The sequence below is a fragment of the Lissotriton vulgaris genome, chromosome 4_1 (assembly GCF_964263255.1).
Source record: "Lissotriton vulgaris chromosome 4_1, aLisVul1.2, whole genome shotgun sequence".
NCBI lineage: Eukaryota > Metazoa > Chordata > Amphibia > Caudata > Salamandridae > Lissotriton > Lissotriton vulgaris.
In genome coordinates this window covers 1000707260-1000734191 of record NC_141691.1, presented here as the reverse complement: position 1 = coordinate 1000734191, position 26932 = coordinate 1000707260, and the positions used below count along the sequence as shown (strand labels likewise).

General features: G+C 46.6%; 1 protein-coding gene across 1 annotated transcript in view; it reads right to left on the bottom strand.

The window, feature by feature from the left end:
* NDUFS6 (NADH:ubiquinone oxidoreductase subunit S6) overlaps positions 1-26932 on the bottom strand; it is a 115154-nt gene continuing 88222 nt past the window's right edge. Inside the window, exons 3-4 of the mRNA XM_086965267.1 lie at positions 19862-19984; positions 1-156 (exon numbers count right to left, since the gene is read on the bottom strand). Of these exons, the coding sequence (XP_086821393.1) occupies positions 88-156; positions 19862-19984 (192 nt within the window). The 3' untranslated portion in view covers positions 1-87. The remainder of the gene's footprint in view (positions 157-19861; positions 19985-26932) is intronic.

Here is a 26932-nt window from a genome sequence, read left to right as displayed (position 1 = left end):
TTCCGAAAACAAACATTTTTAATTATAAATTAGTCGAGCAATCACAGATGTTTCCATTGTTGTAGATTCGGAGACCCACAATAAAGCCTAGTGATGAGGATTCTTTTTAAATTGCAATCCACAGTAGCCACACGTTCCGGTTCTTGTATCTTTGTCCTACAAAAAAAAAAAGTCAGAGCGTTACCAGAATTTTACCCATATTAACACAACAATCAGTAATTTCCATCTGTGTATATGAATAAACCATTTAGTGCTATTAATGCCCAATAAGAGAACATTGATTAGACCTTAAACAAAGATCCGAATAAACACTAAAATGTCATGTGTGCCTAGAGTCAAAGAAATAAGCGGACGCTTTTAATAAAGGGGAGTATTTAGGATTCCTAGTTTTACCAGTGCATGCCACAATGCAGAAATGCATATCCCTAACCTTAAAATCAATGGTTATTTCAGAAAAAATTTACAGAACGGATGCTATGCTTGGGCCGAGCCTTTCCACCTGGTCTGAAACCAGCAGTGGTCAATAGCCACAACTTCGACTAAATAATTAATTAATTTCATAATGTCATTTATCAAAATAAGATGTGACGGTTATGACCCGGAAGGACATTACCAGGGCCAGTGCACCTTAAAATGTTTTCTTTTTAATGTTATCTGTAGTCCATTCAGCAATTGTGCATCTTTCCTAAACGATTTTGGAGTGTTTTCGGGTTCATATACATTCCTACATAAACAAAAACCCAACAAACATTAAACAACGCATAAATGTACCTTAACTGCAGCTCTCTAAGAGGAAAGCCTTGGAGGTTCCATTGGCTTACCGTAGGTCAGCCAACGAGGGAAGGCAGCAATCCCAACCTCGTCACAAAGTGGGATGGGGTCAGTGAGACGGTTGATCCCACCACACTCTGTGACAAGGTGTCACTGATTGACACTCGCGCATGGGCACTTTAGTCAGAGGCAATTGATGACGCTCCTCCTCTTCTTGATGGCCTCAAGGCACTTTTGCCAGGCTGAGGAGGTCACACCGACAGGGCTGTGCAATCCTCAGTCCGGCAAAGTTCAGCTGAGCTGTACCTTCAGTGAAAGCCTAGCTCCTGCCTGCCTGACCTGATGAAAGATCAGTCCGACAGACACTCTTCTCGCCTGCAAAAAGGTGTGGGCCACTGCTGCTGATAAATCTAAGAACCTACCCCAAGTGCATTCTGAGAAAATGGAAAGGACAGCTATAGCCAGATGTCCCTTGAGTGAAAACTCAGCCTCAATCTATTGGCAGAATATACAAACTTTGAGAATGCACCCCAATGTGGGCTACTGCCCAACCTACAAGGCCTGTAAGTATCACCTTGAGCCCCATTACAGTTCAGGGAAGATCAACACCCATTCAGAGATGTGTAAATTCTGCTGCGGGTGCTTCACAAACAAAGACCATTTGCTCAAAACTAAGACCAAGACTAAGCTTACTACCCTGCTTAGATCTTCAGACTTGCTCTACTGCTGTTCTTGCCACTGAAGAACAACACTTAGTGGTTCTTCTTTCACTAAGTAAGCTGGGGATGTACACAGACACGCTGCATAAGGGCCTCCTTGTGGGTATAAACCGCAAACGACCTCACTAGAGAACTCTATGAATCAATCAAACTGTTCCCTTAACAAATTCATGCATCATTGCTTTATATATTTACAGAAGGTTCATCAATCATTCTATTGGTCAGCTATATTATATATATATATATATATATATATATATATATATATATATATATATATATATATATATATATATACATATACACACACACACACACACACACACCTACTGGTGGTCGCCAGTAGGTATATATAGTTAGGATTTTTTCTCTATGGGACTTTTGAAAATTCTATGTCTAATAACTTTGGCGTTTGTGGACGGAATCGGCTGAAATTTTCAGGAAAATGGCACATTTTGTTTCTGAGCAGCCCCTGAAAATTTGGGGGGGTTTCGTCAAGGGGGGGCCGAGAAAAAAGGGGGGTCCCAAAACGCGTTTTTCCCATTCATTTTTCCATAGGGCGGTTGGCCTCACTTTTAACTCGAACGGCTGAATGGATTTGCACGAAACTTGGCAAAATTGTAGGGACTGTTAGCCCGATGTGCCTTTGCTGGGTCTCAATATATGTGCTCCAGTGGATTTTGAGAAATTAACGTTTTAAAAAACAGATATATCTGTGACAGCGTCCCGGGTAGCGCTCCGGTTTGCGTACTTTTCGCGTAACGGAACTTTGCGAAGCGAAGCTGATTGGTCTCCGGTGTCTGTCAACATTCTAAACAGTCCGGAACGGCCGCCATCTTGTCTCTCTGTAGGATCGAGAGACAAGAGGAGGAGAAAAACGAAGGGGGAATTTAATGAAAGGGGGCAAGGTAGACCCCTCTTGACCCCCTAGGAATGATGTTGGAGTTATTAAAGGGTCCCGTGGGGCAAATAAAAAAAAATTTGATTTTTCGCGGTAGAAGCGCTTCCCGGTTCGCGAAACGGGAATTCGCCATTTTGTGTTTTGTTTTAATTAAATTACAAGATGGAGGAAAAACAATGTGGGAAATGGGTATAAGGGGGTACGGGAGACGTATCCTGACCCCTTATGTTTTCTGAGGGTGACTGAGGATGCTCATATATGTTGATACATGTCTTCCAGCGGCTGCGCGTGAGCATTTTTTTTTTTTTGCTGCGTGACGTCTGTTAACGTTCGATTCAAAGGAAATCAGGAAGTGTTGACCGCCATTTTGTCACTGCGAGTAAATATATTGTTAAAAATAATTGTTATAAATTAATCCGTATTGATAAACATTGTCTGCGCCATCTTGCCTTTTTTCAAATGCCACACTTTTGTCGTAATCGGCAAGCCATTTTAGATGCCTTGACCAGACCCACTCTCTGCACGCCGCCGATCCTCAGCATGGCTCCCTACCCTCGCAAGCATCTCCCCCACGCACTGGTCACCCCCGCTCTCTCTCTCATGCATGGGCCATAAACCTCCCCCCATCTGCGCTGCTCTTCCCTGAGAATCACACCCTGTGCCCGCCCTGCACCTCCCTTTCACCCTATTGACTACCGCACCCTCTGACACTCCTCTTCCTCTGTGTCTAATTGTCCTGGCCGGTCCCAGGCTATCACCTAGCCCTGCGGATGTAGTTTATGGCCCCAACTGTAACGAATCACCCCTCTTCAAAGGAGTTACAGTAGATCAAGGCCCCCACCCCATGAGATCCGTCACACCACGCCGTTCCTACTATCTGATAACGATCCTGTATTGTGATTGGGGAGGGGATTCTCATTGTAAGGGTGTGTGGGACTGAGCTTTAAGCGGAACATTCCAGGGATGCCTTTTTGTACATCAAAGTCTTCACAATTATGTGTCACATTAAAAATATATAGCACTCCAACAAAGTAGTAGGATTATAACACTTTAATAACTTATAAATATATACAACGCTCCAACAAAGTAAACACGTTAAAAAAAAAATTTTAAACAACTATTTACTTGGCAGCCTGCTGCAACATCCATCTCAAAAAAACAATGGGCTGCTTTGGTCTGTCTTTTAGTCGGCAAAATCAGTCGGCCTGTGAGGTGGCGTCAGTAGCAGTCCGTGCGAACAGGCCGAAGGCAGCACAAAGCGCCGAGATCCGGACGGCACCCAGGTGGTGTCCAGTAAGTTGCCGCACTGGTCTGGCCATCCTACAATGCTGCGCCGAAAAATGGCGTGGGGTGCCCGGGGGGGGGGGGGGGGGGTGTTCGGCGGCGCGGCGCGAACGGGCCTCCCCCGCCACCCCAGGTGGAGGCTCCTCTGCTGCAGTGGGGCGCCCCTTTAGCGTTTCAGTCGCCATTCAGCTGTTTACCGCCCGATTTTGCGGCACTGTGCCTCATCCGCCATTCAGCTGACTTGGGCCCGCTCTTGCGGTGCAGCGATAGGTGGCTGCCACAGGATTCTTAAAATGGCGGCCGGCTCTTCGGATTTGGGCCTGGTCCACTAAAATGGCCCTGGGACACATTTGAACTCGGACATTTGCCTGCTAGGGCTTGGGCCCCATTCCCGAAAGCGTCCCCTCAGCCTTGAATATTCTACAAAAGTCATCAGGCCCCCGACTCCCGCAGGCTTCCGGTGGGGAGCGGCTGCCAGGATTGCTTGCGGAATGGCCACGACGGAGCTACGAGATGATGGTGCTCTCATGCTGACGCCAGCTTCAGTCTGAAACATCCAGAAACACTGTAGACTACCAATTCGATGACTTCCGGTGGAGCCCCAATGTGACCCGGTAGGGAAGAACTTGCCCTCCCTGTCGTAATTGGACGATGGCCGGGTTAGCGCTTAGCTTTGCTACACGTTATTCCCCTTAACTTGGCCTTATTCGGAAACGCCATTTTGTATGTTACGGCGGCCATTTTAGAGAATGAGCTGCCTCGTGGTCAGCATGCCCTTTAGTCCTTTGTCCGTACCACTGACCACTCGAGTTTGCCCAGCAACAGGCTATTTTTTAGTAATGGTCAAGCCTGTACATGCGCAGTTCTTACTGACCAGTCACCCCTTAGGAATGTTGCGCCAAACTGACCAGTGATGTTGTAACCCCTCCCATGAGTTGGCTGTGTTCCAAAAAGGACCATATATGTACCTAAAACTCTGTAACCATGTACCGCCTACCTTTCTCTTGTTTGAAAACTGTATAAAAGAGGGATTCGCACCGATGTTCGGTGTGATACTTCTTGCATTGCCGAAGGGTGCTGTAGGAATGTACCACCACCCCATGGGGTCTTAATAAACTTGTCTTTTGTACTTTTCAGTTTCCGTGCCAACAGTTCTTTTGGTGTAGTGGGTATTCTGCGGAGCATGTAGGCCTTGGGAACCCAATACCACAAATTGGCGACCACGAAGGGACTCATCGGCGACTCGGATGCCCGAAGGAGAGGTTGTGACGAAGGTTTGGAAACTCGCCATGGACGCGTACGCTGCCACTGAGTGACCCGAGTCTTGGCACCCACGGTGTTTTCTTCCTTTCCTTCTGATCTGACCCTCCAGGTGGCGCCGGTCCCCGATTGAGATTCTGCTCGTCTGTGTTGCTGTACAGTGCCCGTTTGGCTGATTCGATCAAAGACCTTGACAGTTGGAATCTGGATATTTGAGATTTGGGTAAGATTTGTGATCGGTAAGGTAGTCTGCGGACGCTTACTAAAGTTCTATGACTGTGATTATGATTTGAGTTAGCTAACATTTTGACTTCGTGAATTTTGAATACATATGTGCAGTGCACTTCACATAGGCAGGCATGTAGAGATGTTTCTCTAACTATTTCGTACTTTGAGCGGCACATTTGTGTGAAGTATTATAAGTGCCATTTTTCGGTATCACGCTTTCGTGGTACTTTTTGAACATGCCTGTTTTAAGCACACTCCGAGGGATGTGCTGTCTTGGAAATGATACTACATATAGGTTAAATGAAGCTCAGCCGGCTCCCCCAGAGGGAACACCTAATCGTGATATGTATGTTAAATTTGGCCTTCCCCCTATACTGTACAGTAAATTATGGCATAAATATACTAGAACCGATCCCGAATTGCAATGGCCACTACATGGGTCGTTTGATTTACGAAAGGTTCAGTTTGTGGAGCAATGTTTGTTTCAGCGCAGGTCTAGACAGGATATGTTTGATTGTGTGCGAATGTGGGAGAAAGCAGTGCATGAACGTATGAAGCGCGAGATTGCCTTGGCGGATAAGGAGCAGCGCAAGGCTGCTCGAGACAAAGCTTTACAGCTAGAGGAAAAGGAGGCGCAGGAGAAGAAAGAGAGGGAGGCACGGGAACGTAATTTGCAAACGACCGGTCAATTTCCTATTCGACGTCCACTTTATCCTGTCCTTAATATTGAAGTTGATGATTTTTCGTTATTAGATCGATCTCCGCCTCCGTATGTTCAGCCTACAGCCCCGTCCGAGGATTCCGGTGATGAAAGTAGAGATAAGACGAGGTTAACTGCACAGAGAGCTTCGGATTTACGAGGGTTTGCTAGGAAATTAAACTTGAATAGAATTACTATGTCAGACTTTAATGATGAAAGGAAATTATGGTCGGAACGGGAACAGATGTGTTTTTTAGGCACCTTTGCGGATGAGGTTATTGAGCGGTTTCGTAAGCATTCAGAGGAGTTAGAACCTAAGTTTGTATCAGTTTTTCATGAGCAAATGCGTAAAGGTTTATTTGATATTTCAGATGCGGATAACTTTTTCCAACGATTGGTCCAGCTACCGGATGAGGCGTCCAAATTGCGGGAAGCACAAAAGGCATCAGAGCAGCCTGAGCCGGAGTCGGAGGAACAGTCCAAGCAGTGTTCTATCTTGGGAACAGATAAGAGATCTAAAGTGCATGTTATGCCTATGCGTGAAGCTGCACCTTTGTATGTTCCCCCTAGAGGAGACGGTACAGATGAATGAAGATAAAATGTCAGCAAATGCAAAGGGGTATTTTATATATAATTGGGTGTATACGCCTTGGAACAGAGCAGATGTTATGGCATTGAAAAACGCTTTACCTGATCTCCGTAAGAATCCGGCAGCATTCTATGAAGGGGTGGAGGGGGCCATTTCTTCTTGTGTTATGACTCTTGTTGATATAGATCTTTTCTTTGGATTAATCCTTCCCCCGGATATGTGGAGAGCGATTCGTAAGACTAATGATCAAACGATGTTTGGGGCAACTTGGAAGGAGATAGGCCAGGCTGACTTAGACAGGGAGCCTGCATGCAAACCATGTGACTTAATTTTAGACCTTCCAACGGCTATTTTGAACAAACTAAAAACGCTTGTTCCTCCTAAAAAGATCGATTGGACTATGTTAGCTTCGTGCAAACAGAAGCCAGACGAATCGGTATCTGATTTCTTTACACGTTTTGAAGAAGCGTTTCATGATTACAGTGGTCAATCATTAACAGATGATACGGGTAGGCATTTGTTTGTAGATAAGTATGTGGCTAATCTCCTACCGGAGAGTGCAAAAAGATTGAAAGCAAGTGAAAGTTCCTGGACCACAGCGACCCCTGCGTCTTTGTTAACTATGGCTCAGTATTACGAGCGGCAGGAATTAGAGGCTAAAGAAAGTGTTGATAAGAAAGCGAAGGAATTGAAAACGAAGGTGATGTTGGCACAGGTTTGTGGTACGCAATCTAGAGGGAATGATAGAGGTCGGCGAGGAGGGGGGTAATGCGTCGTACGGTCGTACCGATATTGCTGAGAACCAATGTGCATATTGTAAAGAGTTTGGGCATTGGGCTGAAGATTGTCCGGTGCTTCGCGAGCAACGTAGCCAGCGTGGTCGAGGAGGTGGAAGGTCGAGGAATAGTTATTCGGGAGCGAGAGGTGGCGGAAGTGATCGTGGTAGGTTTGAAGCGAGGGGTCGTGGTCAGGATGAACGAAATACCTTTGATAGACAGAACCAGTATCAGATATCGGAGGGTGAGAATGTGGAGCATCAAGATTATGTGCATGCATAGGATTGCGTAGGATGGGGTGTGGAATCGGTTGAAGTGCCAGTAGATCAAAGAGGTCCATATGTATCAGCGGGCATTTTGGGTTCTACTGATCAGTTTTTTATTGACACAGGAGCTACTCGTAGTGCTTGGTCTAAAAACTTGGTTCCAAGGGCTCCCCTGTCTGGCGAAACGATAACATGTATAGGGTTTGATGGCACACCCTCTCCTAGCCCATTATCACAACCCCTTGCACTTTGTATTGACAAATTTTTTAGCTTTTGCCCATTTTTGTTGTCGCCTCACACACCAGATAACATTATGGGCATTGATTTGCTCAAATATTTTCGAGCAACGATACGCTGTGCTCCTGAAGGAGTGCGGGTTATTTTGAATGACAATTACCCAGATTCAGACAGATTTTGTACTATGAAGGAAATTGAAGCATTAGCCTCTCTCCCACACACGTTATGGGCGACCTCTGATACGGATGTGGGACAGATGCTCATTCCGCCTATTCGAATTACTGTCAAGGAGGGAGTACCTTTGCCACGAGTACCGCAGTACAAGATCTCTAGGGAAGGTGAAATTGCTTTGACGCACATCGTTCAGGATTTAATTATTGCAGGAGTAGTGGAGGAAGTTCCTTACAATGTCTGTAACAGCCCTATTCTGCCGATTCTTAAGAAAGACACTGACGACAAAGTCTATCGATTTATTATTGATCTGAGAGAAATTAACAAAATTGTCATTCCCCAATACCCGGTGGTGTCCGATATCACGACATTGCTTACATTGGTACCCCCAACTGCAACGACTTTTTCTGTTATTGTTCTAAAGAACGCGTTCTTTTCCATTCCCATTCATCCTGACAGCAGATATCTATTTGGCTTTACGTTAAATAATAAATCGTATAGATTTTGTCGTGTTCCCCAAGGTTACACAGAGAGTCCTAGCATCTATAGCCAGGCCTTAAAAAGACAGCTTGATTCGTTTGAATTGCAATCTGGAGTAGCCCTTATCCAATATGTTGACGATCTCCTGTTAGCTGCAGACACCTATGCACAATGTGAGGAGAGTACTCTTGCTTTGCTTTCCTTTATGGCTCAGAATAATCAAAGTTTCTAAGAAAAAGCTACAATACTGTAGACCCAAGGTGACCTACCTCGGTCATCTTTTGTCTAAGGAGGGGCGTGCATTGACATCAGATCGAATACAAGCGATTTTAGATACGCCAGTCCCCCGCACTCAGAGAGATGTACGCGCTTTCATAGGATTAACGTCCTTTTGTAGACAGTGGATTATGGGGTTTTTCACACATTATCAAACCTTTGTTAGCGTTATTGTCCAAAACTACACCAATGCCCCTTGAATGGACAGATGAATGTCAGAATGCTTTTGACCAATTGAGACAAGCTCTTTGTTCTGCACCCGTGTTAGGTACACCAGATTACACAAAGATTTTCACGTTGTACGTGCACGAGAAAGATGGGTGCGCGTTATCAGTGTTAGTGCAAACACACGGGGATAAGCAGAGGCCATGTGCGTATTTCTCAGCCATTCTTGATCCTGTAGCGCGAGGGTTACCTGGGTGTTTCCGAGCAGTTGCAGCAACAGCAGTAGCTATACGGCAGAGTGAGGAAATAGTTTTGTCGCACAAATTGTTGGTGCTAGTTCCCCATGCAGTAGATGCCCTGTTAAATCAAACGAAGACCCAGTATTTAACGAGCGCACGTTTGACAGGATATGAGCTCACACTTCTGGCGCCACATATCACACTGAAAAGATGTGCTACCCTGAACCCTGCCACTTTATTGCCATATCCGGTTGAAGAGGGCGAGGAGGAAAAGCACCATGATTGTGTTTTTCTGACCGAGGAACAAACAAAGGGTCGTGTCGACTTACAGGATATGCCACTTCCAGATGTGGATGGGGAACTGTGGGTTGATGGATCGTGTTTGAGGCTGCCAGATGGCACAACTTCTGCAGCATATGCGATCACGACGCTTAAAACTGTGGTAGAAACAGCACGAATACCCCAGAAATCAGCCCAAGCAGCGGAGCTGATAGCTTTGACAAGAGCCTGCGAACTGAGTGCTGGCTTATGTGTGAACATCTACACAGACAGCCGGTATGCCTTCGGAGTAGCGCATGACTTCGGCCTACTCTGGAGAGAGCGTGGGTTTTTGACTTTACATGGAGTACACATTATGCACGGAGAACTAGTGCGTGATCTCCTAAACGCGTTACTTTGTCCAAAGAAAGTGGCGATAATTAAATGCAGTGCACATAAAAAGGTCACTGACAAAGTGGGACAGGGTAATGCTTTTGCAGACAGTATAGCAAGACAAACAGCTATGTCACGAAACGACTCCCCCATGTATGTAGTGAAGGTCGCAGGCTGAGCGATGGCATGATGCTAGAGCAGAGATATTAGACATCCAGAAATCAGCGACTGAAGCAGAACTTGTAACGTGGGCAGCAGAGGGGGTGCTGGATGATGAGGGTTGTTGGAGGAGCAAGGATATGGAACGATGGAAATTGCCTGCAGCTTACTTGCAAGCGATGGTTCAGATGACACATGGGTTGGCGCATGTTGGAGCTCTTGCGATCACTCGATTGTTAACACGAGTTTGGGAGCACCCAGAGATCGCCAACACTGCCAAGAGAGTAGTGCAGACCTGTTTGATATGTTTACAGCACAATCCTGCAAAAGGGAAGCATACTCCGAAAGGAGGGTTCGTTCCACCTTCTGCACCATTCGAGGTACTACAAATGGATTATATCCAGCTTGAGCGTTGCAATAACCTTAAGTATGTCTTAGTGGTGGTGTGTGCCTTTAGCAAATTGGTTGAGGCCTTCCCCACGAAGGATAATACAGCTTTGACAACAGCTAAGGTTTTGCTCAAAGAGTACTTCCCTCGATATGGCGTTTGCAAATTTTTGTGGAGCGATAATGGTCCCCATTTTGTTGGGAAAATTGTGGAATATGTGCTAAAGGGATTGGGGATTCAGCAGGTCTTGTCGAACGGTACAATGCCACTTTGAAACTAAAGTTGGCTAAGATTGTGGCGTCTACGTCTTTGAAGTGGCCGGACGCCTTGCCGTTAGCATTACTCTCTATTAGATCAGTACCTCATTCTCGAACTGGCCTCACACCTTATGAAGTGGTGTTTGGTAGGCCGATGAATATATGGGGAGTTCCTAAGCCGCGATTGTTACATGATGTGCCTTGTATAATGATGAACGATTATTTGGCACGATTAACAAATGATTTACTTTCTATTCATCAACAGGTCCGAGAAGCGCTCCCTGATAATTCCATTGGAGAGGCTCACAACCTTCGTCCTGGTGACTTCGTTATGGTAAAATCCTTTGAGAGAGCGAACAGCTTGGAACCGAGGTGGCGTGGCCCCGAGCAAGTCCTGCTAGCAACTCGAACAGCTGTGCGAGTGACCAACAGGAAGCGGTGGGTGCATTCAACTCACTGCCGTCGCGTCTCTCCGGATCTGGTGAATCCCACCGTGCTGTCTGATTACAGAGACATCTTGGACGAGGAGAAAAGCCCAGCTCTGACGTCGGTCGAATCTGAGGGAGCCTTCCCGGACCACACTGTTTCTGGACAACAGCGTTATAATCTGCGGCCACAATCGGAAGAAGATTTTTTTTTGGTGCGAGACTGGTTGAGTTACCGCTCTGGGGTTTGTGAAACGGAAGCTGGGAATCTCAAGGGGGGGGGATCAGTTCTGCCAAGAGTAGCGACACCCGTCTTGACCCCGGAGAAGAAAACAACGGCTACCTCGGATCTCAGCACTCATATTTTTATTTTTAGTTGTATATTTGAGACATTGTGAACTCTTTTGAACTATGGCGCCTTCTGCATCACGAGACAAAAGAATTCTTGGTGCTATATTGTTTGTATTGACAATTGTGGTGATAGCAGTGATAGCCTGGGTAGTAGAACTTGTGGTGCCTGTACGAGAACATTTGCTGCCGACTACCCCGGCTCCATCTGAACATTTTCATTTCACCTTACCCTATCACGTAGAACGGCACCAACAGACTTATTTGAACAATAGCTTCATTCAAATTTTGCATCACACTCATAATATGACAAACACTTCTAACTGTTGGGTATGTGGGATGTTGCCTGGACATCAGAAGAAAGGAGGCACACCGCTTATCCCACTCCCGTTTTCCCATAATGGATCCTGCAATGCCTGGTATACTCTTTTGTTCACTTTACGCTGGCCAACGAAAGGGGGGGGTGCTTTTCCATTTAAACAAGATATGTTATCATGATCGGGATGGCTATCCACAAGCTGAGGGTACTCGATTCGAATGGGAAGAGTACCGCCCCGACAACGTGTCTGCACCCCGAATTTACAGTAATCAACGGAACATTAATATGTCCAGCTCTCATGTTATTAATGTTATAGATACTAAGGCTGATCTCTGTATACGAAATAAAGGTGCAATCCCGGATGGAAAAAGTGAATGTAACACCACACTTACATTTGACAGTCCGAATGGCATATCATTTGTGGCATACCGAAATACATACTTCATCTGTGGCAATAAAGGTTATCATCGTCTCCCGTTAGGATGGTTAGGCACGTGCTATATCTCTTTTGTATTGCCCCCTGTATTCATTGCCCCACCAATGTACCACAATGACTATATTTTATACCACGACTTTGTGCTAAATAGAGTCAAACGTGCTGTAGTTCTTGAAGATATCGATCAGACCGATACTGCTCTGCAACAATATGTGGATTTTAATTTGGGTTTGTTCTCATTTGTGGGAGCTGCTCTGAACAGTCGAAAGATACGACGATTGACCCGTGTTGTTGAGGCTGTAGCTAATGATACTGCTTTTGCATTAGGAAATATAACTGAAGAGCTTCAAATATCTAGAATTGTCACGCTCCAGAACCGGATGGTTCTAGATGTAGTTCTAGCCGATCGAGGGGGGGCATGTAGAATTATCGGAAGTAGTTGCTGCGTTTACGTTCCAGACAATTCACCATCTGTGTATGTTGCTGCTGAGATACATCCGGACAATGGTACATGGACCTTTTCGGGGTGGTTCTGGTCAATGCTTAGTACATGGGGCTGGAAGCTATTGACAATCTTATGTATTATAGTTGGGATATTATTCTTTTTGTGTTTATGTATACAATGTGGCCCTGCATTATGTTCCATGTGTTTATCAGCCTGTATTCCATCTAAACGAGCTCTTGCCCAAAATGAATTGATGCTTCATAAAGAAGTGGCTCAAATTATGTCGATTGATATAGAAGATGAGTATCCTGATTGTGTTCACTATGAGGTAGCTTCAGCTAAACGCTAAAAGGGTCGTCTGTCGTAATTTGACGATGGCCGGGTTAGCGCTTAGCTTTGCTACACGTTGTTCCCCTTAACTTGGCCTTATTCGGAAACGCCATTTTGTATGTTACGGCGGCCTCTCCCGCCTTCCCAGGTGGAAGCACCTAATCTGCAGTGGGGCGCGCCTTAGCGTTTCCCTCGCCGTCCAGCAGAGTTGCGCCCGCACTTGCTGCTACAGTAGGCCAAAGGCAGTACAACGCGCCGAAATCCGGATGGCACCGAGGTGGTGTCCAGCAAGTTGCCGCACTGGTGTGGCCATCCTACAATGCTGCACCGAAAGACGGCGTGGGGTGCCCGGGGAAGGGGGGGGGGCGCAAACGGGCCTCTCCCGCCTTCCCAGGTGGAGGCACCTCTTCTGCAGTGGGGCGCCTCTTAGCGTTTCACCCGCCTTCCAGCTGAGTTTCGCCCGCTTTTGCGGCACAGTGCCTCACCCGCCATCCAGCTGAATTGCGCCCACTCTTGCGGCTACAGCGTCTCGCCCACCATCCAGCTGAATTGCGCCCACTCTTGCGGTGCAGCGATAGGCGGCTGCAACAGGACTCTCAAAATGGCGGCCGGCTCTTTGGATTTGGGCCTGGTCCACTAAAATGGCCCTGGGACACCTTGGAACTCGGACGCTTGCCTGCTAGGGCATGGGCCCCATTACCGAAAGCGTCCCTTCTTTTGACTGATTGTTCTTGTTGCCTATCTCTTCTGTTGTCATTTAACGGAACCTTTTTGGACTGCCGAAAGATCGCTGGTTGGTGGAGACATTTTGACTATATCCTGGACCTGCCCGGCCTCGCCCAAAATGGCGCCGGTATAAATGGGACTCGTAACTCCTTGTTGTGTACTGGTTGCCCAACCTTGATATCACAAGATACGTATGCAGTTTTGAAGCACATGGCGGGCGGGGACGAGTACTGATTGAACAATTGGACATCCCTATTGATATTAAGTTCTGATGTGTTATTGATTACTGTACTATTGAAAGTTCGAATTAACGTCACCCATGGTACTTGCCAGCAAATGTATATCTAGATAATTTTATTGTAACTGGCCCTGTCGTACTTTAATTATAAAATGTACGTCCACCGATTCCGCAACTGTTAGACACCTTAGTTCTTGCAACCTAATGGCCCACCCGTTACTTTCTTCTACAGTGTAAATGTCCTCTCATCATATACGATTCCAGTTTGCTCCGTGGCCGGCCCACGTGGTTATAGGCCCGTATTTGTATACTGACATTTTCACAATAAAGGTTTTTAAAACAAAACATGGTAGTAGTACCTAGATTGGTAACGTTTTGAATAATAGCCACTGTTTTCGAATAAGTAAAAGGCAAGTGAAATAAAGCAGCCCGATTACATGACAGTTAAAAGGTATAATACGCAGGAACGCAGTAAAGATAAATGGTCAAGGGCTGTTGTGTTTTCCACTCCTGCAACATAAAGTGATCGATAAGAATCCGATATTCATGCCTATCAGCGACTAAGACAGCAGTCCGAGCCTCTTTTGGTCAACGGCTCCCTCATGGGACGAAGAAACGCCCTTTTTCTCGAAATAGGAATATTTTACTTGCAGGACAGTTGTAAATTTCCCGGGAAAATACATTAGCCTGGAACATTGTTAGTGATAAACTGTAAATGCATCGGAGTCCTTTGCTTTACAACTCAGAGTGAGAAAAAAAAAAAAAAGGTGGGGCTTTCATCATTTGGGAAAAAAAAAATGTTCGAAAGCAATGAAAAGTGTTATTTTTAGGTCATATGACCAAGCCTCATCATTAGAAAACCAAAAGTAAAATGAACCAATGAAAAGTTTTATTAACAAGTCACATGACCTGTTATGCTTACGTTACACGCTGCGCGCCGCGCCCTGGATCGCTTCCGGGAAGCTGCGCCTCGCGCACCGGAGCACTTCCGGGTGCGCTAACGCGGCGCGTCATATGACGCATTACGCGACAACGCAGGTCCAGAATATAGTCAAAATGTCTCCACCAACCAGCGGTCGGAACACAACCCCTTTCAGCAGTCCAAAAAGTTCTGTTAAATGACAACAGAAGGGACAGGCAACAAGAACCATCAGTCAAAGAGGGGAGGGCAAGTTCTTCTCTACCGGGTCACGTTGGGGCTCCACCGGAACTGATCGAATTGGTAGTCTACAGTGTTTCTGGATGTTTCAGACTGAAGCTGGCATCAGCATGAGAGCACCACCATCTCGTGGCTACGTCGTGGCCATTACGCGAGCAATCATGGCAGTCGCTCCTCACCGGAAGTGTACGGGAGTCGGGGGTCCCGGTGACTGTTGTAGAATCTTCAAGGCTGAGGGGACTCTTTTGGGTCCTAGCAGTCAAGTGTCCAAGTTCCACGGTTGCCCAGAGCCATCTTTGCAGGCCAGGCCCAAGTCTGTGGAGCCGACCTCCATTTTGTGAGCTCCGTAGCAGCCGCCTGTCGCTGTACTGCAAGATTGGGTGCAATTCCGTTGGATGGCGGGTGAGACGTTGTAATAGCAAGAGCAGGCGCAATTCAGCTGGCCGAGCGAGGCACTGTGTCCCAAGAGCGGGCGCAAGTCAGCTGGTAGAGTGAAGCGCTGGGGTGTAGCTGAGAAACCTCCACCTGGGGAGGCTCGTTCGCGCCGCCTCTCCCTTCTAGTGCACCCCACGCCGTCTTCTAGCGCAGGTATATGTGTTGGTCGAACCAGGGCACCGCAGGACGTGTCTTCAGGTCAAACGGATTGTGGGACAAGGTGTGGAGCAGGCGCAATTATCTCGGGGGCCTCCGTCAAGCGGTTCAGGGAGGCACCGCATCACATTGTTTTCCAATGCAGTCAGGTCCACAAACAGCCTCCACTTACTTTGAGAATAGTGAAGCTGCAGCAGGTGCAAATAAGCTTCAGACAGTGTTACAAGCGCTGCTCGGAACCCTCAACTATGGCACCCAACATCCAGGACTTATGCCATTTGTGCAAGGCAGTGACATCGAAGCATCTCAGGGACCAAGCAACATACCATATCCAGAGTCCTTACCACAACCTCTGCCTTCCTTCTTACCTAGTTATTGTTCTTTCACTGCCACTCCAGGCTTTTAGTCTGTGGATGGAAAACCATGAACCTACACTCACCTATGAAAATTTTACTATTGATAGTTGATTTTGAGCCCCAAATACAAAGGCTTGTTTGGATCGATGTTGCAGCAGGCTGCCATGTAAATAGATATTTAATAAAACGTTTTACCCTGTTACTTGTTGATTTTGAGCCCCAAATACAAAGGCTTGTTTGGATCGATGTTGCAGCAGGCTGCCATGTAAATAGTTATTTAATAAAACGTTTTACCCTGTTACTTTGCTGGTGTGTTGTATATATTTATAATATTTGCATAGTGTTTGTCGTTATTTTGGGTGGGGTGGGCGGCGGAGCCGAGCTGTCTTGCAGCCATCATGGTGTCGAGCTCAGTTCCTCTCACTAGTTTCGTATTTCTCATGAGGGGTTGTTCATAATGTTTCTATTTTAGCGAGGTCAAAAAGAGATCCCATTAGTGGCCTACTGATTTTGCTTGATTCCTTTTGTTTTTTTAACGATTTTTCACTATCTGCAAAGACTAAACAGAGTATTGCGACTCTGTGCTTGTTTGTAAATAGAGAATGAACCAAAGAGAACCAATTCAAAAACAATAAATGCTAGGATAACAATCAAATGGAGAGGGAAGCAGGCACGACGGATTACAACGGGGGCAAAGGCCTGTGTTACCTACCCTTCACTATCTGCAAAGAGAGAATACTCCTAAAAGAAAAGAGGAGGGGGGGGCAGCGTTCAAAGCACATCAGCGTGCATAAACACGAAAATGTTTTTACCTACCACGTACTTGACATTTTACAGCTTTTGATATTTGCTATTAAAAAACCATTGAAATTCACTGAAAAAAACATAGGTTATAGACCACATATAGTTAGGAATTCGCATTTACAAAACATTGAAAATTCACTGAAAAAACCATGGGTTATAGACCATATATAGTTAGGAATTAGCATTTACAAAACCTTATTTTACTCACACAAAACCATTGAAATTTCATATATAGTTAGTTGCACTAACTATATATCGCGCACCCGCAATCCACTGCTGATCATGTCACATATTACATCATTCATGACATGATCATTGACATCACTGATGACATCACTGATGACATCATTAATGTGATAATACGGTGAACCTCTTCAGACTCTAATATAATCTTAGATACACTCAGAGTAAATAGACACTCACAGACTGTCACTCATCCATGGAGTTACTCACACACCTAGTCAGTCATGCAAAGAATCAATCACACTTCCATTTCCTCAACTATACAGTTATACACACCTTACTTATTCAAACATATACTAACACATATTTACTCTCTTATACAATCCCTGATTCAAGTTCACAATGATCCATACAGCCACTCACAAATTCACTGGCTCTTATGCACAGTTATTTATATAAGTCAACTCTCACATGTACTGTGTTTTACATATGTACTTACTTTGACATGTAGCACTGAGATATCCATTCACTCACCAATACACTCATGCACACAGTCAACCGCCCATACAGCTGTTTCCACATGCACTTTTGAACCCATACATCTAGTGGATCAACTGCTCACACATCTATGCACAGAGTCATACACCTCCCAGCCACCCACACACAGACTCAGTCTCCCATGCAAATACTTGGGCAACCAATCAATAACCCATATACTTAATCATAAAGCTACTGATCAACACATGTAGCAGTTTACAGAACAGATATAATGATGCACAAATTAAGACAGTTTAGTCACTAACCCATGCACTCAGTGAGACACATTTAATCACTCACTCATACAGTCAATCATGCACCTACTAAATCCTTCATCCAGACACTTATACATCCACTCATTCTTCAATATGTAAGCCATATTTTGACTTTTCAGAAACATACAGTCACTGGATGTTGTCATCAGTGATGTCATTTGAGATGTCATCAGTGATGTCATCAGTGATGTCACTGATCATGTCATGAATGATGTAATATGTGACATGATCAGCAGTGGATTGCGGGTGCGCGATATATAGTTTGTGCAACTAACTATATATGAAATTTAAATGGTTTTGTGTGAGTAAAATAAGGTTTTTGTAAATGCTAATTCCTAACTATATATGGTCTATAACCCATGTTTCTTTCAGTGAATATATATGTGAATATATATATGTATATATATATGCTAAAAACTACGTAAATGCTTTTTAAAGTTTAAAACACTTATCAGAATAAAATCGACCTGCATAGAGCAAATGACTAGTGACATTTTCTCCAACCAATATTATAATGGATGAAGCTTTTTTAAATTCCTAAATAATTATGCATGAATAAGTTAAAGAACACTTTGATTGATTCATAGTGTTACATTGTGCGTTTGAGATTTATCCTCAAAAGGAACACCTAAAAAATTGTTTCCTGCCTCAGCAGAAGCCACCAACCAACCTAAGAAGTGCAGAGACACTGAGTACCAAGACCCACTCACTTTCAATCATCAACAGGGGGTACAGGACTGCCCAAGATACAACCATCTACAAGTCAGGTGGAGTTGAGCGGTCATGGTCTGATGAACATACTCCCTCTCTGGACCAACAAAGCAGAAGAGTTTTTGATCTTGTTATTTTCCAGGTACCGACTGATGTGATGTGACTATAGACCCAAAACTAGCTCGGAACCGTTTTGGTGCTGGAAGAAGAGTCTCTGAGCCACGTTATGGTCCTCTAATGTTGTTGTTTTTTTTTTTTAAAGAGTTGTATATAATGCGAACTAGACTCGAAGTTATCCGACCACTTTACATGAGCATCAGTTACGTTACAGATGGACGCATTCATATTATTGGTAGGCACAGGGAGATTAAGTGATTTGCCCAGAATCAAAGGATGTTGAGCGTTCCTGCCGAGACTCAAACCCAGTTCCCCACCTTCGATGTCAACTGCTCTAGCGGTTAGGCCACATCCTCTCCCTATTATATATTTTAGCCATTTACTGGATACAGGGGAATGCTGTAACAGAACACGGATCTCAAAGTCGAAGCAGAAGGTGAATCGATATAAGCAATATTAACAAACAATTGTGAAGTTACTAATAAGGTTTCTGTGACCCTATACACATTTTCAACAGCTAATCTCAAGACTGGAAGTTGGCTAATTTCACCATAGCCATTTTTAAAGTACTTTCCTGTCTATGCTTTATGCAAACACTCTGCTAACTAATTAGTCAAAGACTAAGATTACTGCAATCCCTGTATTCCTCAAAACAGGACATTGTTCACCTCCAGTCAACTATAACGATATAACGAGCATTACATATTGTGGGCAATTTGGGTGCCCAGTGAGGTAAAGTGTAAGTCAATGTACAATGCTGTTGCTTATGAGAAAGTTTCTCCACGTCTAAATCAAGTTTTCATTATTTCAAAAAGGCTTAATAAACCTATCACAGAATAAGCACCCAGTGCCCTTATTTGAGGGGGAACGCCACCCTCATCTTTGATATTGCTAGGTTTTCTCTATTATTTCAACTATCGGGAAACAAACTGTAAACAAACGATTACAAAAAAGGGGAAAGGAGAAATATGAGGGGGCAAATATTATACAAAAGCCAGGCCTCTTATCTTGCCAGGCTAGAAGGCAGTCATGGCATTTTTCAAATCTGAATTGTGGGAGCGAGGTTGGACCTTTCACACCTTAGCCTAGGATCGTGCAAGGGATGCACTAAGTGCGCTAAGTTTAGACAAGAATTCCCCCTTTGTCTCGGGATACTTACTCCATTCTTCTCCTTTTTACTCCTGCATCATTAAAGCCATGTTCATCAAAGCACTGTACAGCCCAAATGTCCGAATTGCCTTAATGTAAATCACCCTTACGTGCTATTTCCCACGGCATTGGCATTATACATCTCTGTATAGGGGAAATGGAGACGTACAACATTGTACACAACAAAGACATTACCAAATTGATGTACACTTTCGGATGTCCCAAAGCTCCGCCGCCACCATCACAGGACACGACTCTGCTGTCAACTTCTGAAACAGGCTCCTCTTTTATCAAGTCAATGGCAAACTGTTCATTAACCTGCAGGGACAAGGATATGGAATCACATGAGCATACGAAATAAAATAAATATATATCACTGTTCACATTTTAAAATTGGTAAATGAAAGCTCGGCGCTACAATATTTTGTCTCTCTCGAATGCCCCACAATCGGTTTTAATTTCGAAGGTTAAATGTTCAAACAAGGACCGTTGAGGAGTATTATGACATACTTAAGTGAGTGCACCTACTGCCTCCATTAGGTGAGTGGCAATGAAAACTCGTTTTAGACCTTATTTTAGTTGTTAAAGTCCCCATAAAAAGCTCTTCGTTGTGGTAAATTAAGGAAAGAAATGTAGAGGTAGCATAGTTCTGCAGTCGGTTTTGAAGTGTTGACTAATGCACTCTGTAAAGCAATGCCCCAACAAAACAATGTACTGTGCTAAATCAATGAAATGCAGCCACAACCATTAGTGTGAAAATATAGCATGTAAACTGACATGAAATGAAAAGGTAGACAGATATTCTTAACCGATATGTTTCCTCATAAGACAAATGAGCACTTTGCTTTAATAAGGGTTAACTTTAATGTTACCCTCTATATCAGAGGTCTTCAAACTTTTTTAGGTTGAGCCCCCCAGCTGAATTTTTTTTAGATGTTGGGCCCCCCCACCACCTGACAAAAATTTCTGGAACGGGTACACTACATAAATCGACCGTCGTCCCCATATCCCAGGCCATATCCGGCAACATTTCTGGAACCTGATTCCCCAGTGAAAAGTCAAATCGAGTATGGAGAGACAAGACATTAAGCATAGTGCAGCGCCGGTCAGACTGACCCAGCCCTGCACAAACAACTCGAGGAGTGCAGCGCCTGCCTTAAACAGCCCACACCAGCTCTGCGCACACAGCTCCAGGAGTGAGCGCCTGCCTTAAACAGCCCACACCAGCTCTGTGCACACAACTCCAGGAGTGCAGCGTCTGTCCTCAACTGCCCTCATCATCTCTGCGCACACAACTCCAGGAGTGCAGCGCCTGCCTTAAACAGCCCACACCAGCTCTGTGCACACAACTCCAGGAGTGCAGCGCCTGCCTTAAACAGCCCACACCAGGTCTGTGCACACATCTCCAGGAGTGCAGCGCCTGTCGTCAACTGCCCGCATCATCTCTGCGCACGAACTCCAGGAGTGCAGCGCCCGTCCTCAACTGCCCGCACCATCTCTGCGCACGCAACTCCAGGAGTGCAGCGCCTGCCTTCAACAGCTCACACCAGCTCTGTGCACAGAACTCCAGGAGTACAGCGCCTGTCCTCAACAGCCCGCACCAGCTCTGTGCACACAACTCGAGGAGTGCAGCGCCTGTCCTCAACTGCCCGCATCATCTCTGCGCACACAACTCCAGGAGTGCAGCGCCTGCCTTAAACAGCCCCCACCAGGTCTGTGCACACATCTCCAGGAGTGCAGCGCCTGTCCTCAACTGCACGCATCATCTCTGCGCACACAACTCCAGGAGTGCAGCGCCTGCCTTAAACAGCCCACACCAGCTCTGTGCACACAACTCCAGGAGTGCAGCGCCTGCCTTAAACAGCCCACACCAGGTCTGTGCACACATCTCCAGGAGTGCAGCGCCTGTCGTCAACTGCCCGCATCATCTCTGCGCACGAACTCCAGGAGTGCAGCGCCCGTCCTCAACTGCCCGCACCATCTCTGCGCACGCAACTCCAGGAGTGCAGCGCCTGCCTTCAACAGCTCACACCAGCTCTGTGCACAGAACTCCAGGAGTACAGCGCCTGTCCTCAACAGCCCGCACCAGCTCTGTGCACACAACTCGAGGAGTGCAGCGCCTGTCCTCAACTGCCCGCATCATCTCTGCGCACACAACTCCAGGAGTGCAGCGCCTGCCTTAAACAGCCCCCACCAGGTCTGTGCACACATCTCCAGGAGTGCAGCGCCTGTCCTCAACTGCACGCATCATCTCTGCGCACACAACTCCAGTAGTGCAGAGCCTGTCCCCTTTGTACTGTGCCCTATCTGAGAGTTATTTTCAGTTCTGCATTTATTATATATTAGTTTGAGGTCCAATTAACTTCTAGGACTGTCGGGCCAGTGCTAAATAGTATCAGCAAAACCCCTTGATGTCACAGGATCTGATGTGTGCTTCGTGGGCAGACAATGTACACATCCAAAAAGTAGTTTAAATAAGATACTCGCAGCTAACTTGTATGAGCATCATTCCCCCTCCCACCTCCGAAAGGCCTCAGCTGAAGTGGAAGGCACGGAGGCTCCTCTGCGGTCAAACCGAAAGTGAACAGACTTATTTTAGGAAAGCAGATTCCCTCTCTGTTCCATTATACTTACGTGTTGGTGATGTATAATTTTCCGAGGCGAGATCCTTCAGAGCGAGGCAGCAGGCAAAGAACAAGCAAACAAGCATTTACAATGCAACAGTTTCGCCTTTGGAGAAGTTAGAGCTATTGGCATTGTAAATGACAAAATGTGTACTTATGTGTTGGTTTTGAAAACAGATGAATAAATGGCATTGTCATTTACATTGCCAATAGCTTAATATCTCGCAAATGTGAGAACTATTGTACCCTACGGACGAGCTCAGCAGACAGCAATTACTACCACACACACACACACACACACACCCAGAGCCACACACACACACCCATAGCCAGCCCCACACACCCAGAGCCAGCCACACACACCCAGTGCCAGCCACACCCAGAGCCCCACACACACACCCAGAGCCCCACACACACAACCAGATCAGTCACATACACACCCACTGGAGTAGTCACACACACACACACACACACTGGAGCAGTCACACACACACTGGAGCAGTCACATACACACACACTCTGGAGCAGTCACACACACACACACACACACACACACCCAGGAGCTCCGGCAATGACGGGCAGATCTGTCTTCCAATGGCTAGCCTCCATTTATGGAGCTATCCAATGGAAGACAGAGGCGGGAGAAAGCTCCATACTTGTTTACAAAAGTTTTCGCCTGCGCGATACTGCTTGCGCAGTAAACGCCAGGCGAAACCTAAAAATGACTAAAGCATGGGAAGTCTCCATATGTCCTGCTAGTAATACTTATTTACACACTAGGACTAATGTTAACCAGACATATTTGAAATAAGAAACAGGATAAGAAGACCACCAAAAGGTCAAATATGATTTACATTCACTCGAATTCTGTACAATGTGAACAACAATTAAATCAAAAAAGAAAACGCACTTATGAACTATGCCTCTCTGTGGACCAAACTAAAACAAAAATAAAATACACTATTTTAGTGGTATTCCGAAACATCAACTTGGACAATTCTTCCTTGATGCTTTGTACATCCACACAGTGCTATTTAGGGCACCCAAAATGCATTTGTGAGAACCCATATTTCTGAAAAGAAAACATGATTCTGCTTTACCTTTATCCATGGCCTGAAAGTAACTGAATCAGTAAGTTGTTCCCTACACGCAAAGTCGATTTCTGTGATCATCATACAGATGCTGATTCAATTGCCCAAAGTTTCAATGCAAAGGAAGAGAAAACAAAGAATTTCAGTATGTCCCAATACTTTGGAAAACCTTTTGAAATAACACAATCTGCCTACCTTAATAGAAATTCAGTAACCCTAATAATCTCCCATTTAGCTGATCATAACAACGCACAGTGTTTTAAACACACACACACACGCTCGCATGTCACACAATTCTCGAATAAACGGAAGCACGCACACATTGTTATATACCTAAATGGCGCTCATGCACAATCCCCTATGTATGGATAAACACACCCCCGTGGAGCTGCAGTACCCTGGCTCCCCCTACTTGGCGTGCCCATCCGCGGCTAGCAGAGTGTGTCCTTTTAGGGCACGTGTGCTGTGACTGACACCTCTTACCAGTGACAGCCTCTGAGCTGTGGAGGGGCCGCCGTCCCTCTCAGCGAGTGTGGCTGACACTAACCGGCCTGCCTGCACTTCACCCACATCCTGCAAGCGCCTTACCCTATCCCACGATAAGCATGAGCGGGGGTGTGGTGCGCAGCCCACTCACCCCAAGAAATATCACCAAACTTCTTAAACTGCCAGGCAAGCTTCCATGAAGTGCCAAGCTCGGCGTATCTGCGCCTGCACACACATCGCCAGCTGACCGCAGGTTCGAATCCCACCCGGCAATATAGTGCGAGGGAACATTGACACACATAGCACATGCTGACCTGCAACAGTCCACACACAGCAAGACAGTGTTGTAAAAGCGCGTCAAACCACGTCAGACTGCCTCTGTTGCGCAGTAGGGTTGGCACAGGGTCAGTCTCGCGCCAGAAGGGGCCAGAGGAGCTGTCAGGGGCAGGGCTGGAGTAAAGTCATGTCACTGCCTGAAAAGCGAAGCCGGTAGGGATGGAACAGTCGATTGCATGTTAGACTTCTTCCAGGAAGAGGCAGTCCATTCTGCCAAGTGTTTAATTTGAGCAAGTGCTCAGCACCGGCGATTATGTCGCATGATTTCCCCTGGACATTGAGGCACGCCGAGACTCGAGCCCGGTTCTCCAGCTCCGAAATAGGCAGCTTCTAGCCATTTGGCCAAGTCCTCTCCAGAATAACGAGTGCTGGGGCTCTAGTCGGGAGGCAGATTACACCTGCACATTTCTACGGTTAGCGCTGTCTCCTGATGAGAGCCCCGGCACTTTTTATTTTACAAATTAACCACTGAGTTTCTAGACAGCTGAGGTAGTCAGGCACTGGCAGCGTTTTCTCAGAGACAGCCCTACAGCCCGGAGTGATTGACTTGGCGCGGGCCTGCCCCGTGACTGACAGCCTGCCCCGTCCCCGGCACACGTGCAGACGCGAGGTGTGGGGTCGCTCACCTAGTAGCAGCAGCAGTAGGGCCCCCCTGCCGGCCGGTCCAGGGTCCGAGGTGCTGCCCCCTGCAGGCGACGCCATCTTCATGCAGTCCAGCGCCCAGAAGAGGCGAGTCAAGAGCCTGGGCGCCGAGTCAGATGGCAGGAGACGGTCAAAGGCGAAGGATAAAAATAGTGCAAGAGTAGGTAGAGGCCGGAGCCCGAGCAGTCCGCAGGGCGAGTCTGTCTAAAGTTTTAACAGGGAAATCAAGTCCACGGGCCATCTCCCTTCCCCCAACTCCTCATTCCTGTCTGGTGCTCGCTGCTAAGCCACCTCTCCCTTCTGTCCCTCCTCCTCTCTCACTTTCTCTCTTTCCTTCTCTTTACCCCTCCCCCTCCCCCCCCCATCCACTGCTACTTTGCTGCCCCTCTTTCTGTCTCTTCCCTATCTCTTTAGGACTCTGTTTTTTCTCTTATCCTTCCTTTTTCTCTTCCTTATACTTGCTTCTCCCCTCGCCCGTCTCTTCTCTTTTATCTATACTGTCACTATCTCTCTATGTTCCTACATCAACATTCTCTTTTAACTCTGTATTGCCATGCCCCTCTTTCTCCTCTACCGACCTCTCCTCCCTCTTTTTCTACTTTTTATTCTCTCTCCACTTGTCACCCCCCTCTTGCTACCCTCTAGCTGCCTTTTTAACCTGACTGTTCTCCCTCTCTTTCGTTTTTTTCTCTGCCTTTTCCCCCTCCCTCCCACTGTCTCCTTCGTCCCTGTCTCTCTCACCCTCTCTTGCGCTCTCTCTCTCGCCAGCGCTCTGACTCTCTCACTCTCCTCTAACCCCAGGAGTCCTAATCCTCCCTCCCCCCCATACCTCACTGTTCGATGAGGCGTTGATGGGCTTTTCTGCATTTAGAAGACAGTAGTAAACATCCATCCACGGAGGAGGGGAGAATGCTTACAATTCGACCAGGGGAACAAAAGGCCGTAGAAGAGCCAGGGAGGGGGCAGAGTGGCTCGAATGAAACCAGCACCTACGAGGACAGGGGGGGGGCGGGAGAGGACACGAACGGCGGGAAGCGCGGCTCGTACTGCAGCTGTATTCACACGCTGCGGGGCTCATGGGGGGGGGGGGGAGGGCTGCAGCTGGGCAAGGGCAATGCGAGCCTCGCTGGCAGGGCGGCTCGGGTCGCGGCGGGGCTTACAGGGCAGGCCGCGCAACTCCATTGTCTGGGTTAGGAGAGCCAGTGTGAGGAGAGGGTGGAGGGAGCAGGGCAGGCCGAGCAACTCCATTGTCTGCCGTGAGCCGGGTGACTAATCTTCCGTCGTGGGACCCAAAAAAAATGGCGGCCGGCAACTCCTGAATTTTTTCAGATTCGGGGGGCGTGTTTACAGCGGGAGGGGGGCGGGAACGTTGCACGGACAGCGGGAGGATTTATACATGCACGGACAGCGGGAGGATTTATACATGTATTTTTAAAAATTATGCTGCAAAGACAATGGGACACAAGGGTTGTTTTGCTTCTGTGGGAGGCGAAGGGGACATGGACGGCCGGCGGGAGGGAGGCGGGAATCGTGCACAGGACAGCGAGGGGAGGGGGGACGGCGGGAGGAGGGACACAGAGTAAGGCAGGACAGCAGCAAGCACGGCCCGGCCGGACCAGATTCGGGGGCGTTCCCGGCTTTTGGCTGACGTATCATGACGTAGCCAAAAGCCAAAGATTCTCGGGAACGCCCCCGAATCTGGTCCAGCCATGACGGACGCCTCTCTGTTCCAATGGCTAGCCTCCATTTATGGAGCTAGCCAATGAAGCAGAGGGGCGTGTTCAAGTCACCCATACTAGAAACTACAGATTTCTCTGGAGGCGGAGCTTACAGCTCCGTCCCCCAGCGAAACCTAAAAAGAAACGGGAGAAGCACGGGGCAAACTGCAGGAGTGTAGAAGCGCCACACATTAAAAAGGTAGTAGTATGCAGGAGTTTATGCACCCAAAATCTTGCGCATCTGTAATGCTGTCCCCCTCATTGGTGGAACGTCGGTGGTGACGTTCTGTCTGCTGATTGGCTCATGTTCTCCAATCCAAAGGTCACATTTAAAAAGGCTGAAAAAATAGCGGTAGTGGTAAACAAAGG